General features: G+C 36.2%; 1 protein-coding gene and 2 pseudogenes across 2 annotated transcripts; 2 read left to right on the top strand and 1 right to left on the bottom strand.

Annotated features, from left to right (window-relative positions):
- Window positions 1-710: 710 nt before the first annotated feature.
- On the top strand, window positions 711-1606 carry LOC137735407 (putative LRR receptor-like serine/threonine-protein kinase At3g47570; annotated as a pseudogene).
- Window positions 1607-7871: 6265 nt separating this feature from the next.
- Window positions 7872-11215, top strand: LOC148695560 (uncharacterized). Its single transcript, XM_088697821.1, has 2 exons — window positions 7872-10615; window positions 10758-11215. Exons 1-2 carry the CDS (start codon window positions 7924-7926, stop codon window positions 11132-11134), a joined length of 3069 nt encoding a protein of 1022 aa, XP_088553947.1. The 5' UTR covers window positions 7872-7923; the 3' UTR covers window positions 11135-11215.
- A 703-nt stretch (window positions 11216-11918) lies between these two features.
- Window positions 11919-17665, bottom strand: LOC148695559 (protein TRIGALACTOSYLDIACYLGLYCEROL 4, chloroplastic-like; annotated as a pseudogene). The gene is made up of 4 exons (XR_015964654.1): window positions 17275-17665; window positions 16085-16333; window positions 14688-15057; window positions 11919-14131 (listed from the first exon to the last, which is right to left on the bottom strand). The product of XR_015964654.1 is annotated as a protein TRIGALACTOSYLDIACYLGLYCEROL 4, chloroplastic-like (transcript).
- Between the last annotated feature and the right edge of the window lie 356 nt (window positions 17666-18021).

Here is an 18021-nt window from a genome sequence, read left to right as displayed (position 1 = left end):
TAGAGGATTCAGAAAGGATTAGGTTGTGCATAATGCCACGTGGCATGCCGTCATTCGTTACAAATCTGATGGAAATCTATCCTCAAAGATTGTGAACAGATTATGACACGTGGCATGCCGTCATTCGTTCAAAATCTGATGGAAATATATCCTCAAAGATTGTGAACAGATTATGACACGTGGCGCGACGTGATTGGTTAATAATCTTATCAGAAATCCATCACCAATAATTGTATTATTTTGTATTATTTAATAATACTTCGGATAATGACACGTGGCGCAACGAGAACGATTAAAAATCTTATCCGATATTACAATTAAAATTATTTTGTATTATTTTATAAATAAAAAAAATACAAATATTTTATTGCCTATTGCCAGGGCTATTGAAGTGTAACGGTAGAGATGCAAATTCTATTGCCAAGGCTACTTACTGTTCATTAAGGGCAGTTATTGTTCATTAGGTGGATTGAATAGTGTACTGCCTGGGGGGAGGGCTCCAACGCTGGAGTTGCTCACTAGTACTTGAGCAAGGTGAAACAATTGCTGTCAAAGTACTCAACCTTGCTCGTCTCGGAGCGTACAAAAGTTTTATTGCTGAGTGTGAGGCTTTAAGAAATATTAGACACCGTAATCTTCTCAAGGTACTCTCAGCATGTTCTGGTTTTGATTATTGCGGTCACGATTTCAAGGCCTTAATTTATGAGTTCATGGTTAACGGGAGGTTGGAGGAATGGTTGCATCCAACTCATACAATTGGTGAGACAAGTCAGAGGCCAAGGAGCTTAACAATTTCTCAGAGGTTGAATATTGTTATTGATGTTTCTATGGCACTGGATTATCTCCATCATCATTGTGAGACGCCAATAGTTCATTGCGACCTCAAACCCAGCAATATTCTTCTCAATGAGGACATGGTTGCACATGTAGGTGACTTCGCGGGTTGGTGAGGTTCCTCCCAAAAGCTGCTGAAAATTCTTTGGGAAATCAATCAAGTTCTTTAGGGATCAAGGGAACTATTGGTTATGCTCCTCCAGGTAAATACACAGTTGTCTATTTTTTCCTAGCTAGTATTTTAAGATTGTGCAGTATTTATTTTAAAATTTTCAAATATGAAATGGGCTTTTAGCACTTCACTAGAAAATTAGAATATAATGTTCTGAATTGTGGAATGCAGAATATGGCATGGGACATGAAGTGTGAACACAAGGTGATGTGTACAGCTTTGGTATCCTCCTGTTGGAAATATTTACAGGAAAGCGACCAACCGATAACATGTTTGAGGGAGCTTCAAACCTTCATAACTTTGTGAAGGCAGCTCTGCCGGAGAAAGTGGAAGAGGTACTTTGGATCCTGTTCTTGTTCAAGAGAGTGATTGTCATGACGAGGATAGCAAAAGGAATCACGTCCAAATTGAAAAAAGTTTAATGTCAGTTTTAGAAATTGGTGTTGCTTGCTCAGCAGAGTTGCCTAAAGAAAGATTGGACATCAGTGATGCTACGGCACAAATGTGTCGGATCAGAAACAAACTTCGAGCAAGTGGTATATGTGAATAGAAGCTTATTGTTAGTACGTGGTATAGCATGTAATATTAATATATTTTATGTGAGAGAGTTCTCGTATTTGTTAATTAAAAAAATACAGTACATATGGCTAGTTGATCAATGCTTGCCAAACAAACTTATTTGCATACGAATTATGCTTGATCGATGAAATTCTAGCCTTACCAAACATTAAGTGACAAGTGGAGATGGGATCAATTTGCAGGTCTATGATAGAGCATTCATGTAAAGATGTTTTGTGTATATTCACCCCAAAACACTTTAAGTGACAAGTGGAGCGTATGTCTGGTAAGGTTAAGGGTTAAAGTTAAGTTGATGATGTAAGACTTAATTACATTTTGTAACGTCAATTTTCGGCTATATTGCTCAAACATGTCATATTTTAGAGAATGTGCTAATTTGTGAAGAAGGATTCAAAACTACATGTGTTTTTGTACTCTATCATTCTTGTTGGTATAATGATTGGCTTCTCATACAAATTATATATATATATATATATATATATATATATATATATATATATATATATATATATATATATATCATTTGCATGTTGCATTTCATTATTTTTTGGAAAGCATTTGTTTAGGGGAAGCTTAACAATTTGAAGATGTGTTTCTTTCGATGTTTATTTATTTATTCTTCTTCGACTATTTCTTTGTTTTACTTCCTCTTTTGAATTCGTCCTCACTTTCAAGTTTCATTCTTTTGAAGTGATTCCAATTCCTAGTAAGGAAATTTTTTTCCGTCTCATCTTGTATGCATAGATAATTTATCTATTCATAGTAATCATAATTACTCTCGATGAATTTCATATTTTGGAACCATTGCATGATGTCATCTACACCATTGAAAGAATTATCAAATTCAATAGAGAGAATTACTGGAATTTTGCAAATCCTAAAACCCAAGTAAGAGGTAGGATAGAATAGAAACAAATATGTTATAGAGAATAATAGTGTTTTACAAACCTTATTGTCTTTATTCAATAAATTTGAAATTTAGAATGGCTAAATATATGAAATTCAAGAAGAATAGGGGGAATAGCTCTACCAATGCATACGTGAAAGATGATTTTTTTTTTTTTTTAATTAAAGTGAATGATGGGTTTTAATTTAAATGTTATTGATTTGTGATAAATGATCATTTGAAATATTATACTTAATTTTGGGATGAGATATGTTGGATGAAAAAGATAAATAATGATTGAATTTTTTTAGAAGTATTGAGAAGGGTTGCAAAGCAATAGAAATAAGTTACTACTAATCTTATTTTTTCAAGTCAGGGTAGGCCTTGGACTACTATAGTCCTTATGTGCCTCCGTCAGTGGTTATACCATTGTTAGTTTTGTGAGTTTATGTTTCCTTTAAGCAACCTTGATCTAGATTGCATGTGTGACCCTCTATATGCCAATTGAAGGCTCCAACAATCATTCGAAAAAAACCTGATATGACTATTTCTTAAGCTTTACACATCAAGGGGAAGTATCGTAGTTAATATTATTTAAGAGTGTGGTTTTGTAAATCTAGAAGTAGGATTCCAATAAGATTTGGAAGACTCGTATTACTTGTAAGGCAAGTAAAACCCACATAATTAGTATAATTAAAGGTGTAAGGCTACAAGAAAAAATAAGCAATTATAGAAAGTTGAGAGCGCTTTCTCTCTTACCGCCCTTTTCCTACCCTCACTTTCTATATTTTTCCTTAAGAAGTTTATTAGAAAGTTAAATATATATATATATATATATATATATATATATATATATATATATATATATTTATTTAATAATGCGATAAAGTTGGTGGGTTGGATAAATAATTGTTAGGTGCAAAGGGGTCGGTGAAAAAGTTTGATATTTTGAAAAAAAATATTTCTAATTTGATGGCAATTTCCAACACCAACTTGACCCTGCCAAAGTCTACGAGCACACTTTTTCCAACTTAACTTGTCCAACGCCTTATTTAAAGCTTGTCTACCAGTTTACCATGGCACTGTGCAATGAGACAATATGGTCGACCCATATATATCAAGTCAAGTCCATAATATATATATATATATATATATTAAAACTACAGTGTTTGTGAATTAAATAAATAATTGTTAAGAAAGAGAAAAGTCTGCTAAATCTGTATGGATGGGCAATTTCCAACCCTAACTTGACCATGGCAAAGTCTACTAGCACACTTTCTCCAACTTAACTTGTAAGCTAAGCTAGAAAATAGACAGTTTAGAAGCTACTTTCCGACAAGCCGGTCGGCCAGTAATATTTGATGAATGCTAGAGCTATGTATCTACCAATCTACCGTGGCACTTTCCAACACTAGAGACAATATACTTGACCCATATTTGGCGAGTCAAGTCCAAATATTTAAAAATTTGGAATCAGATAATTTACAACCAAAGTGTTGATGCACAAAAGCTGATCACCTTAAAGTTGGTCTTGTAGAATTATTAGAGTGACGGATTGAATGCCCACTTCTAACAACATTGGTATTGTTATCAACTTGATAAGTATTATTTGCATAATTTGTCAGTTGTTGGGTTTTATCATGAAAAACCTCGGTGTTAGTTAGACTGGGGTAATGATACTTAAACTCTTCTTTTGTCATTGATAAGGTCAACGTAGGACATTTCAACACGCTCCCTCACATGAGACCCAATTAGTGAGTCACACGTAAAAGATCCACAAATCAACAAACATATAAAGTTAAGGGGACTCATCCTACACGCAGGACCAAATCACCCACCATCATCGCGTGAAAAGGTCCCTCCTTTGACAAATTTGCATAAGCTTGAGTGGTTAATCCTTGTTAACAACCATCTCAAAAGTGGGGGAATTGACGGCTCGACCTTTCTCTGTGATTTGAGCAATGCCACGGTGGGCAACGGTTATGGTGGGCGAGTAACCTCGGTTATTTACTCATAACTGTTTATGCTCATACGTGCATAACCGTTTACTGGTTGGGTAATTGCCTAAACGGTTATACCCATACCCCGTCTACATGTTTTTTAACAACTTGAAAATTAAAAAAAAAATTCATAATTTTCTTTTTTTTTTAATAATTAAACACCGTTATAGGTACATTCATCATACATTTCCGTATTTTAATTTTTTAAGTCCTTATACAATTCTAATAATTGAAATAATAGTTTAAGGACAATATTTTTAACTGTTACGAATGAAGGTAAATATAATATTTGGTAAGTATTATTGGGTTACAAAAATTGTTTAGAAGACATTTCTGTCAAAGCATTTCTGTCAATTTCATGGTTACTCGCAAGGAATTTAAATTAATTTGGCGAATTCCTTGATGATGAGAATCATCATTCCTGTAGTAGTGTTATTGAGAGAAGGACCGATGAATTCCTTGCTAATTTATTGGGTGCTAAGTATTATTGGATCGAGAACATGATTTGTGTTAATTTTACTTATATAAAATAAATGGGTAAACAGTTACCTGTTTATAACCACGGTTAATGCCCATAACTGCCCATTTAAATTTCGCGGGTAAACGGTTATACCCATAACCATTTATTTATCTAAACGGTTACCTAGAACCGTAACCATTTAATTTAAATGGGCGGGTAACCGCGATTACTCATAACCAATGAGTATTTGCCAATCCCTAATGCCGCCCATTTAGAATTTCTCGAAATGTTTTTTTTTTTTTTTTTTAGGTCAAGAATTTCTCGAAATGTTTACAGACAAGTTTGGGGGTACGTTACCTCAATGCTTAGGAAACCTGTCTTCTTCTCTTCAAATATTCCATATTGCACAAAATAAAATATTAGGAAGTATCCCGAATGAGATTGTAAATTTGGCTAGCTTGGATGTTTTGGGGATGCTGAGAACCAATTATCAGGTCACATTCCCCCTGGTGTAGGAAAGCTTCACAAGTTATATCTATTAAATTTGAGTAGGAACTCTCTCTCTTTGGCAATCTTACATCCTCTTTCGGAAATTTAAGTCAATTAAATGAGTTAAGCTTAAAAGGCAACAACTTCCAGGCAATATCCTGCCAAGTTTAATAGAGTGTCAGAATTTGAGGCTCTTATATCTTGGTGAGAACAGTTTTAGCGGTATCATATCGCAAGAAATCATTGGTCTGTTGAACTTGTATATATTTAGTTTACCTCAAGATCATTTTCTTGGCTCCCTACCAAAGGATGTAGGAATTTTAATAAATCTTGAGCATATAGATATCTTTGAAAACATGTTATTCAGTGAAATTCCAGCAAAGTGTAGTTAGTTGTATAAAATTAGAGTACCTAGACATGCATGGAAATTTCTTCCATGGGACGATTCCATCAACTTTAAGTAGCACAATAATCCTAATTCTTGTCGTGTGGCTTGTTCTTGGTAATTGACACTGAAAATCTTAAACCTAACTACTAAGCCTACTGCAACCATGGGAGAAAAGACAATATTGTCTTTTTTTGATCAAGTATCTCTCTCTGTTGATCGGGATAATTCAGGAAATTCGGGAAGAGTTTAAATTGCTTCTAGAGATCGTGACTACATGACGCATGACGAGTCTCTCTTTCATCCATGATTTATCCTCCAAAAGAGAGTGTCGTCACTGCCAATGGAACTATAATCTCAGTAACAGAGCCTGGTCCAATTGCACTCACCCCATCTTTATCCTTATACAATACCTTGCTTCTTCTAGAATTATCAAATCATCTTTTATCAGTCAGTCAAATTACCGATCGATTAGGTTATATCGTACTAATGTTTCTAGTACATTTTTTAAAAGGTACCAACCTTTGGGCTAAAACCTAAAATTTTTAGTCCAGAAACAGTTTTTCTGCTCCACTACTTCTGGCCTAAATTTTTAGCCTCAGATTATTAAATAATGAATTTAGGCTAATTTTTTTTTTCTTAAAGTAACTTTTTTAAAAGAAAAAATTATGTAGACTATCATAATTTAATTTTATGAACATTTTAACCTAAAAATATTTAGATTCTGATAAATATTGAAAATTCACAAACAGACACCATGAAACTCGTTAAACGCTATGGAAAAATATGAAACACACAAAAGATTTTTTTTAATTAATTTAGCCGTTAGATTTAAATTTGAACCGTTAAATATTTTTTTTACTGTTGAATTTCATCAAATTAGATCTTAACCGTTGGATTCAATGAATTTATAAATATAAAACTAAATAAAATACATATATATGGTGGGCCAACCCCACTAATCATGGGCTAAATCTAGCTTTTGTTTAGCTTTTAGCTTTTAGCCTACACATTTAGCATGAATTGGGTTGGATTTGGGGGGAGAATAAAACCTAAAAAATAGCATTTAGCCCAGGGTTGGAGATGGTCTAAGAGAAGGGGGTTGTATTATGTCGATGATGTGGCTCCTAGCAGAGTGAATCAAGTACGCAGTGGGAATCGTGACAAGATTTAGAAGATTTAGTTAAGGCATTGGCGACTTGGGCATGCCTCGTTTGGCTATTTACGGTAGTTGGTTATGTTATTATTTACTAGTATTTCAGACTTTGATAGCCACATGTGTCTTTCTTTCCCTATACCAGTTGCTCGAAGAAACATAAAGAATTAGATTTCAGGTGGTTCAGTTGGATCTTTTTCAACCACCACAGGATGACCCATGCTTCAGGCATAAATCTTTGAATGAAGATCATGGCGAAGACTTATTCAGCTTTTCCACACCATAACTAGCTACAATGATTTTACAACTAGTCATAGTCAAATGGGGTGTCATGTCTTCCACATAAAGTAGTTTCTTATTGGATCTCAGCCTTGCTCATACCTAAGTTCCCATTACCTATTCTTTTGTGTATATCCTCAATCCATTCACAAGACGCAAGCATGCGCCCAATCTGGAACTAGAGGAGTGAGGACGAATATTACTTGTTGGCATAAACAAATGACACGATAATACACCAAAATTAGGAATTGTCATTATACAATACCAAAGCTAACTGTTGTTTTATTGGCGTACTATCGATATGAACAGGAACGAGCAATTTTTTATTTATTTGAACACGATCATATGATGTTATAATTTCACTCAACTTATAACTCGTGAGTTTGTTTTAAGTTAAAAGAATGAATACAATAACTTCAAAAAGTGAACATTCCTAATATTAGTTCACAAAATTATATTTATATTGAATTTATTCATCAAATTAAGAGAAAAAGATATTTTTTTTTTGTCAGGACATCCCTCATCGAGTACGATAGCGATTGGGGTGGCTGATCCACTACGTACAGAGCACTCTGATTATGATTATAAATTGGATGCTGCTAAAGCTGCTAGACAAACAATCAATACAGCTCAACTTTTTTACAACTCCATTTCTACTTTCGCACAAAACAAATATCATCGTCATGGGGATGGGGTTTTACAACTCCATTTCTGCAGTGTTTTTGTCATCCTTTTTTATGCATGCTTTCATTCTTCACTCTTGCCTTCCTTGTTTCGCCCTTCCGGGAAATGAGACAGATAGACTCGCTTTGCTTGAAATCAAGGCTAGCATAACTCATGACCCTTTTAAAGTCCTGACTTCATGGAGTGAAACCATCCACTTTTGCTCTTGGCATGGCGTTACATGTGGTCGTCGTCATAAGAGGGTCACAAGCTTGAACCTAACGTCCATGAAACTTGCAGGATCTATATCGCCGCATATTGGGAACTTGAGTTTTTTGAGAGTCATTGGTCTCCAGAACAACAGCTTAGGCCGTGTAATTCCTCCAGAATTCAGCCGCCTGCACAGATTGCAACACCTAAGGTTAGACAACAATTCACTGAGTGGAGAAATTCCCACTAACTTGTCGCGTTGCTCTCAGCTCCTCCGGCTCAATGTTGGTTTCAATGTACTGATGGGAAAGATTCCAAAGGAGCTTGGCCTCTTGTCAAAGTTAAGGGTTTTTATCATCCAGTCTAACCACTTTACAGGAGGAGTCCCTACTTCTTTTAGCAATTTATCATCTCTTGAAGCGTTCTCCGCAACTACTAATAATTTGAGTGGCACTGTCCCGGATATTTTTGGACGAATGACCAATCTTAGCCTTCTTTCTTTTGGTGAAAATAGCTTTTCGGGTATGCTTCCTCCCTCAATCTTTAATCTCTCTTCTCTCACACTCCTTTCCATGTTAGACAACGAAATCCAAGGGAGTCTACCCTCAAACTTAGGTATGGTCTTTCCGAGTCTCCAAATATTTTTTATTTCCGGTAACCAATTCAGTGGATCTATTCCTGTTTCATTATCAAATGCCTCAAATCTATTTAGATTGGGGATCGGAGTTAACCACCTGCATGGAAAACTCCCTCCATTGACGAATTTGCATAAGCTTGAGTTGTTAGACCTTGGTTACAACCATCTCGGAAGTGGGGGAATTGATGACTTGACCTTTCTCTGCGATTTGACCAACGCCACCCATTTAGAAATTCTCTCAATGTTTTCCAACAATTTTTGGGGCACGTTACCTCAGTGCATAGGAAACCTGTCTTCTTCTCTTCAAATCTTCATTATAACTCAAAATAAAATATTAGGAAGTATCCCGAATGAGATTGTAAATCTGGCTAACTTAGAGCTTTTGAGGATGGACAAGAACCAAATTTCAGGTCACATTCCCCCTGGTCTGGGAAAGCTGCACAAGTTATATGAATTAAATTTGGGTATGAACTCGCTCCCTGGCAATCTTCCATCCTCTTTCAGAAATTTAAGTCAATTAAATGTGTTAAGCTTAGCAGGCAACAAACTTCAAGGCAATATCCCGCCGAGTTTAGCAGAGTGTCAGAATTTGAGGATCTTAGATCTTGGTGCCAACAATTTCAGCGGTATCATATCGCAAGAAATCTTTGGTCTGCTGAACTTGTATGAATTGAGTTTAGGACAAAATCAGTTTACAGGCTCCCTGCCAGAGAACATAGGAACTTTAATAAATCTAGAGTATTTAGATATCTCTGATAACATGTTATTCGGTAAAATTCCAGCTGGTCTTGTTAGTTGTATAAAATTAGAGTACCTAGACATGCATGGAAATTTCTTCAATGGGACAATTCCATCAACTTTGAGTTCACTAAGAGGTCTTTCAGAATTGTATCTTTCTCACAACAACTTGTCAGGCACCATTCCAGAATTCTTAGAAGGTTTTGTATTTTTGGAATCTCTGAATCTATCTTATAACAATTTTGAGGGCATGTTGCCGATCAAAGGAGTGTTCAAGAATGCAACGGCGACATCAGTTGAAGGAAATAGCAAGCTTTGTGGGGGCATACCTGAGTTTCATTTGCCAAAGTGCAAACTCCAGCATGCAAAAAAGAAAGGATTGAGCTTAACCATGAAATTGGTTCTCTCCCTCGTTTGTGGGATTCTTGGAGTCATTTTTGCACTAACCTTTTTGTACCTTTATTGCTCACGGAGGGACAAAAAGGGTCAAGCTGCAACTGATTCGGACAAATTTCCCCAGATGTCTTACCAAAGTCTTCTAAAGGCAACAAATGGATTCTCCTCAACCAACTTGGTCGGTATGGGCAGTTTTGGGTCCGTTTATAAAGGAGTATTTGAGCAAGGTGAAACTACAGTTGCCATCAAGGTACTCAACCTCGTTCGTTGCGGAGCTTACAAAAGTTTTATTGCTGAGTGCGAGGCTTTTAGAAATATTAGACACCGTAATCTTGTCAAGGTACTCTCAGCATGTTCTGGTTTTGATTATCGCGGTCACGACTTCAAGGCCTTAATTTATGAGTTCATGGTTAACGGGAGCTTGGAGGAATGGCTGTATCCAATTCATACAATTGGTGAGACAAATGAGAGGCCAAGGAGCTTAACAATTTCTCAGAGGTTGAATATTGTTATTGATGTTGCTATGGCATTGGATTATCTCCATCATCATTATGAGACGCCAATAGTTCATTGCGACCTCAAACCCAGCAATATTCTTCTCAATGAGGACATGGTTGCACATGTAGGTGACTTCGGGTTGGTGAGGTTCCTACCAAAAGCTGCTGAAAATTCTTCGGGAAATCAATCAAGCTCTTTAGGGATCAAGGGAACTATTGGTTATGCTCCTCCAGGTAAATACACTTGGTGGTTTATTTTTCCCTAGCTAGTATTTTAAAATTGTGCAGTATTTATTTTAAAATTTTCAAACATGAAATGAGCTTTTAGCATTTCACTAGAAAATTAGAATCTAATGTTCTGAATTGTGGAATGCAGAATATGGCATGGGACATGAAGTGTGGACACAAGGTGATGTGTACAGCTTTGGCATCCTCCTGTTGGAAATATTTACAGGAAAAAGACCAACCGATGACATGTTTCAAGGAACTTCAAACCTTTATAGCTTTGTGAAGGCAGCTCTGCCTGAGCAAGTGGAAGAGGTTTTGGATCCCATTCTTGTTCAAGAGAGCAATCATCCTAATGAGGGGAGGGCAAGGAATCGCATCCTAATCATAGAAAGTTTAATCTCTGTTTTAGAAATTGGTGTTGCTTGCTCAGCTGAGTTGCCTAGAGAAAGATTGAACATCTGTGATGCTGTGGCACATATGTGTCGGATCAGAAACAAACTTCGAGCAAATGGTATATGCGAATAGAAGCTTATTGTTAATATGTGGTATAGCATGTAATAGTATTGATGTTATGTGAAAGCGTTCTCATATTTGTTAGATAAAAAATGCAGTGCAAATGGCTAGTTGATCAATGCTTGCCAAACAAACTTATTTGCATCGAATTATGCTTGAACAATGACATTTTGGCTTTGCCAAACATTACAGGACGAACACTCTGAAAGAATTAAAATTAAAAATTAAAAATTAAAAAACAAAGTTGTGGAAAGTATTCATCAAATTTCAAACCTATGTTGGATTTCCTGCTCTCTGTTGAGAGGCTTATCCCTGGTTGAAAATGGGAAGCGTTCCATAGTAGTTTATTGCTTTTGTTATTTTATTTTTTTTTAGAAAACCTAGACGGTACGAGGAGAATTTTATTAATAACAAAAAGTAAGTTACACCTAGTCAGGGGAACATAAACCTAACTCCTCGTAATACAAGAAAAAAGAAAACAAATACATGAAAAAGAAGGGGGATATAAGCCTTACTCTTCTATAAACGAAACAATAAAGATACAAAAATACGCATTCATCAATCATCCATTCATCAACATTTATGTGAGCATTCATCATCCATTCATCAACATTTATCTTTCGCTCACTCACTCTCATATTTCATTAAAATATTGTTTTACATATAGTTTGGGGGTGGTCCAGGCAACACAGAGGTGGGCATTCATCAAAGCCATGTCATAGAAAATTACATGAGCATTGACGAAATTTTAGGTCTATAAATGCATGAGAGAAACATTTCACAAATCCATATGACTTTCAGAGATATTAAACCATGCTTAATTTTAACGCAGTGGAGGGATTTGATTTACCTTTCATTTTGTAGATCCGAGTTCTTGCAGCCATCTTTGCTGTGTGTACAGCACCTTCATTTGTGAGCCATTGCTCCTTGCATTTCCTATTCCCCGTGGCCTTACTCGGATCCCCAAGTCCACATACAGAAAACATACATGCATGAGTCAGAATTTCGTTTTCATTTGAGCTTCGGTTGTGAAAACGAAAGGGAGAAATGGTTGGATGCATTTTTATTTCAGATATCGCCAAGTGGAGACCATAATCGCAGAGAGAATGAGAGATCTTTACCTCAGTTTTCGCAGAGGAATGCACGATGGTGACAATCTGGGCTAGAATCAAAGATCGCCACGGCTGGGTTCCGTTTTTGACAGAGGTGGAGATGGATTCATGTTTTGACGTTCTGGGTTGATGATAGAAGCTAGGGTTTCAGTTCCATGAGAAATGAAGGGAAAGAGGAAATGAAAGAAATAGCTTTCACGGCTCTGGGCTCGCGGGTACGGCGCTAGTTAGGAGAGATGTGGAAACGGGCCTCTAGTTCATGCTTTTAGTTAATTTTTTTTATTTTTGTTCTAAAAAAAATAAAGTTTAGTTATTGTTATAAATAAAGTAATAATTGTTCCACCGAGACTTTGCTTAGTAACCAGGTCAGTCATGCCTAATCAGTAGTGATCTTGCGTCAAATAGTAGAGTCTTGGCATGGGGCAAGGTGGTTAGTTGGTTTTGTAGCCTTTTCAACTCGAGTTAGTAAGTCCTTAGGGGCATTCTACACCTAGTGTCCTAAAGCCCTTGTGGTTTGGGAGTCATTGACCTAAAACTCATTACATAGGTTTGATCGAAAGTTTAAGTGAACTAACATTGCACAACCACTTTTATTACTATCTTCTTCTTCTTTTTCTTAAGCCTTTTCCCACCATGTGGGGTCGGTTGCGAGGGATGCAACACGAGGACTTTCTAGGCGGTCACCCATCCTAGTACTACTCTCGTCCAAACTCATTTAACTTCGGAGTTCAGATGGACTAGACTTTGTGGTGGTAAGGGTTAGTCTTTTTAACTTCAAAATAGTTATGTTTGAAGTTAGTTATGTTTGAAGTTAGTAAGTATTAACTAAAATGGACAAGTGGTAAGGGTTTTAGTCGAGTCTTTTTAACCATGTTGATTCATTTTATACCAAATGAAGTTCATGAGTTCTTTTCTAATTAATTCTAAATGGCTTAGACTCTGTGGTGGTATTGGTTGGAATTTTTTAAAAGATGTTCTAATTTTAACATTTTTTATGGATTGCAACTTGAAAGTGAAAATTGTCTTAGTCAAGTTTTGTTAAAGTTTTTAGTTTGTTAGTTTTTATTTTTTGTTGTTGAGTTTTGTTTTGCTAGAGGACAAGCAAAAAGCTAAGTTTGGGAGTATTTGATGAGTACATATTATCCCATCTATTTTACCCTATTCTTAGTTATAGTTTATTGGTTATTTTGGTAGAATTTTGATACTTTGTTATGTATTTTCAATGCAGGGCATTCGACTTCCTCTTGAGTAAAAAGTGATCAAACGGATGAATTTTAGAGATTTCAATTGAAGGATGGTTGTGAGTCTTTCAAGATGATTGTACCAAAATTTCAGATTTTTCTACCAAGTCGTTTAACCGCGGCGAAGAAAAGAAGGCACAACGCGTAGCTTTCCCAGATTGACGTTTTTGAACATTGTGGGTATTTTGGAGGTGAAGATGGAATATTTTGAGGAAGATTTGTTTTGAGGATTTGATGGGGACGATGCAGGTTTTGTAACACATTGTGCATAACTGCATTTAAAATATCTCTTACAACTTAAGGTGTGAAACATTTAAAAAGTTAAGGAATAAATAGAAATACCTGCTGCTGAAAGATTAGATTGATCCTAGGGGAGGACATCGGATCTTTTGCACTATTAGCTGAGGAACTCTTCAAACCATTATCACCCTTTTAGCCAAACCTGACGCTGAACAAATATCCAGGCGAGCATCAATCCAGGTCAAATCACCGTAGAGCTCTCCAAATTTTCCGTGCTGGAAAGTATAGCAGAGAGCCGAAAAAATCAATACTGAATGGACTTCTCTTCTTACTGCTCCAAGAATTGCCCTCGTCTCGGCTCATATCAACTGCCACTGGGTTGTACCCATCCTGAAACCAGGCAGTGCAGCCTCTACCTAAAATTTAATGCCACCATTGACCAGAAGAAGTGAGAATGGCATTACAAATTAATTTTGCAAACGAAAGGGAACTATATCACTAACAATGATTACTTTTGACAATTAAAGAATTTCGTACCCGGCCTTCCTTGGGGCAAACATCAGGAAATAGTTAAAGTAAAAACTAAAGATACTGCATACTGTCGGCAACAGATCTGGACTCGTAAACACAAAATAAAAATATAGAATTGTTCTGTTAGAATTTGTCTCTAGAATTATTTTTATTACTATTATTTTCTTTTACTGCAGTCACACCTACCACCACGGAACACCATGAAAGGAGGTGACATACTCCTTAAGTCTACTGGCTTTTAATATACTAAAGTAGAAAACTACACACATACAATATAAATGAAACTAAGAGGTACCAAAACATGTATACATGTTTAAAAACATGCAAATGTATAAACTAAAAAATTATAATATACACCTGAGTATTGGTATGAAACTTCCAAAAAACTGTAACGAGATAATACAAGTTATCACAGAAAATATGAGTAACGTGTAAAATTACCAAAAATTCCATACACTGCAGCATGAGGTTCTTTAAGACACGCATCATAAGATGGCCGCCAAAACAAACCCTTTTCTTTCTGTATCATGATGTCTTTTCGTGTCTCATTTTGCCTCCAAAGATCTTGGCTTTTTTCATAAGAAAAGGCAGCCTTTGCGCAGAATCCAGGCATTAGAGAAGGAGGTGCCTCATCATCTATGGAATTAACTGCCTGGGGATGACCACTGTTTTTATGTACACCAATGTGGTACCGCAATCCAGATTTGGAGACAAGTGATGACATATCTAAGGAAATTGACTCAGGCACATCCCAGTATTCAACAAACAGTTCAGGCCATGCAACCTCAAGTGTAATATCATGGTAAGGAAGCTGCAAACACCTTAAAGGTTGAGAAAATTTAATGCATGGCTCATAATTTAAACAGGAAGATGAATAAAGGAAATAAAGGTACAGACATGAACTTTTTCACTCAAACAGCTTAGGCAGCACATGTGCAATGTTAAAGGTACTGATATTAACTTTGTCAGTACATGGCTCTTAATTTATAGACATGAAACTTTCCAATTTTATCTATGTTCCCTGCAGTGCATATGTGCAATGTTATCAAGTCATGTAACCTATAAAGAAAAGTGGTAAACAGAAGAAACTTGTAAATTAAGATTTTTGAAGCATGTTGATATATACGAACCTATATCCAAGGTATGTTCAGGAAAGAAATGAAAAAATTGTGGCCTCATTTAGTCTCTAAGATTGGATTGAAATGGACAACCCACTATATTCAAGGTATGTTGACGAAAGAAATGAAAAAATTGTGGCTTACTTGAAGGTAGGAGATGGATTATTTTCCATTCCAATCCACCAAAATGGTAAGGATCAGAAGGGATTATTTTCCATATCCCCCTTCTAATCACCTCAATATGAAAAATCATTCACCCCTATCTTTAATATACCCTCAATATAGTAGTTTGTCCATTCCATTCCAATCCTAGAGACCAATCAAGGCCCTACTTTTCAACAATTAAGAAATTAGGAAACAATACTTTAAGATTATACATGCTGACAGAATCTGGTAAAGTTCAAGTGATACATCCCTATAATTACTTATTTTTAACTTCAATTCCTATAAGAGAAATTTGTCATATGAAAGAAAGAAAAAAATCGCAGTTGGATGATACTACAACCTGGCATGAACAAACCCAAAAAAGAACTTTAAACCTAACAACTCCAATCAGTAAACAAATTATCCACCTAGCCATAGTAATTGTACAAAAAATGAAGAAATTGACACCCATAAATCCCTCAAACTAGCTTCAAAAACCCGGCAAACAAGGGACAAAAGGAATTCTGACTGTTTAAACATTTGATTAAAGGTCAAAACAGGAAAGTAAATGCATGCCTTATGAAAGAGCATCAATTTGTTGCGGTCCTTTTTTCTCACCATGCCCTTCTGTGCTCAACTTTATGGATGATGACAGAGACAAAAGAAGCTGTGTGCATATTGCATAATCCAAACGAATAAAGTGACTTGTCCAAGACATGCTTCGCCACATCTTTCAATGTAGGGACCTCCATCTCATCGGTAAATTCAGCTTTAATAGAAGAACAGAGTTTCTTCGGGCGGAACTGCCCAATTAATCCAAGCCACCTATTTTCACGCAGATCATGTAACAAGGGAATTAGTATGTCGGACAACTAAGAATGCTAACCGGATTTGATTAATGTGAGATGACTTTGGTCTAAGCATAAGCATAGTAACTCTTAATTCACTCCTCCAACAGAAAACATGCTCAAGGAATTAGGACATTAAACTCAACACATTTGGAACAGTAATTTCAAAAATACAATGCATTTACACAGTACATTCATTAGCGACGATATTGTTCAGATTTCAAAACATCGAAACAAACTTTTTCACCTAAGAAATCCCATAAAAAAAAAAAAAAAATTGGATAATCCCAACCAGTGCTCTGATAAACCTGATAAAGCTTTGATGCTCTGGAAAAACATAAGAACCCGCTTGCAAATCAGTAAAATAACAAGGCAACAAAAAATTCATGCTTTATGTGCTATACCACTAGAACTAGGCAAACAAGCTTTGTTCGGCTGTCAAGCTTTCCACTCAATCTCTCTTTCTCACATCAAGTAATTCACCAATAACCCAAAGTTTATACAATAAACCAACATCTTCCTAAATATCAAACAAAGAACAAACCAAATCTAGAAACAGAGGCTCCTTAGCAATTAGTAACATAAAACTTGTTTACAAAAATACGAATTTGGAGAACAAAAAAAAGGTTCATTTCTCAGGAAACAGGAGACAAATTATCTTTCCTAACCTTTTTCCTTTACCCAATTCAACCCCATAACAACAATTTCAATTGTTCTTCTCTCCAAACTTTCCCGGCAACCAAACAAACAACAAATGAATCACACCCATTTCCCATCATTTTCTCAGTAACCATACAAACCACAAACCAATCAACAGAAACACGTAAAACGAAAAAGAATATCCATTAAACGAAAAATAAAATAAATTTGAGAAAACCCAATAGGCAATAGCTAAGCAAAGAAGTTGTAGCCGTGTACCAGTTAGAGGTAGCTGGTCTGAGCAGAGGGACTGGTGAGAGAAAGAACCCAAGTCCCTGTAAGAATTGGGGTTGTAGGAAGGTATAACACCCAGAAGAAAGAGTTGCTGAATCCTAAGGGCTCGGCTGGCTCGAGCACCGTCGAGAGGAAAGGGGTGGCCTTGGCCGAGCCCTCGAGGGTCTGAGGCGAAGAAACGTTCAAGTCCCAGAAGGCTGAGTCCATCGCCGTCCTCAGGTTCGCCATTGTTGGCTGTCGAAAGAGTGAGGGAGCGCGAATTCTTTTTGGTTTCGGTTTTGGGGTTCAAGTGGTGGGTTTGTGAAGGTTTTATTTGTCTCTTCCTTTGGGTCCTCATCTGTCTTGAAATGAGTTTGAACATGGTGTATCCTCTCTATCGCATTTGTGCTAATGAAATGATATTAAGTGGAGAAAAACTTATGAGTTATAATTGTTTCATTGGCTTGAGACTTTACCATGGCGATGTATCATTGTCATAGAAGTACTTTGCAAGAAAGAGATTGATGGTTGGGAAATCCGCAAAATCCACCATGGTGTGAAAGGAGATAGTGGTCATAGAGTGCTCATATGTTATATTTCAATGAAGGAAGATGCTAGTTTAAGGGAGGTGAATAGGTTCCAATTTATAAATTTAATGTTAATATCGATTCTCAAATTTCACATTCGCATCATATGAAATATCCTACATAATAAAAAAATAAATGTACACATGGACGTAGGAAAATCCTCGGG

This window comes from Pyrus communis, chromosome 7 (genome assembly GCF_041283825.1).
Source record: "Pyrus communis isolate YQ-2024b chromosome 7, ASM4128382v1, whole genome shotgun sequence".
Lineage (NCBI taxonomy): Eukaryota > Viridiplantae > Streptophyta > Magnoliopsida > Rosales > Rosaceae > Pyrus > Pyrus communis.
Note: the sequence above shows the minus strand (reverse complement) of the source record. Positions and strands in the feature narration are given on the sequence as shown.

What these genes read in the sequence shown, in the direction of transcription:
- LOC148695560 (XM_088697821.1), top strand. Translation starts at nt 7,924, where the DNA reads ATGGGGATGGGGTTTTACAACTCCATTTCTGCAGTGTTTTTGTCATCC. An exon ending in TATTGGTTATGCTCCTCCAG is followed by an intron (nt 10,616 to 10,757) that starts GTAAATACACTT and finishes TGTGGAATGCAG; the next exon opens with AATATGGCATGGGACATGAA.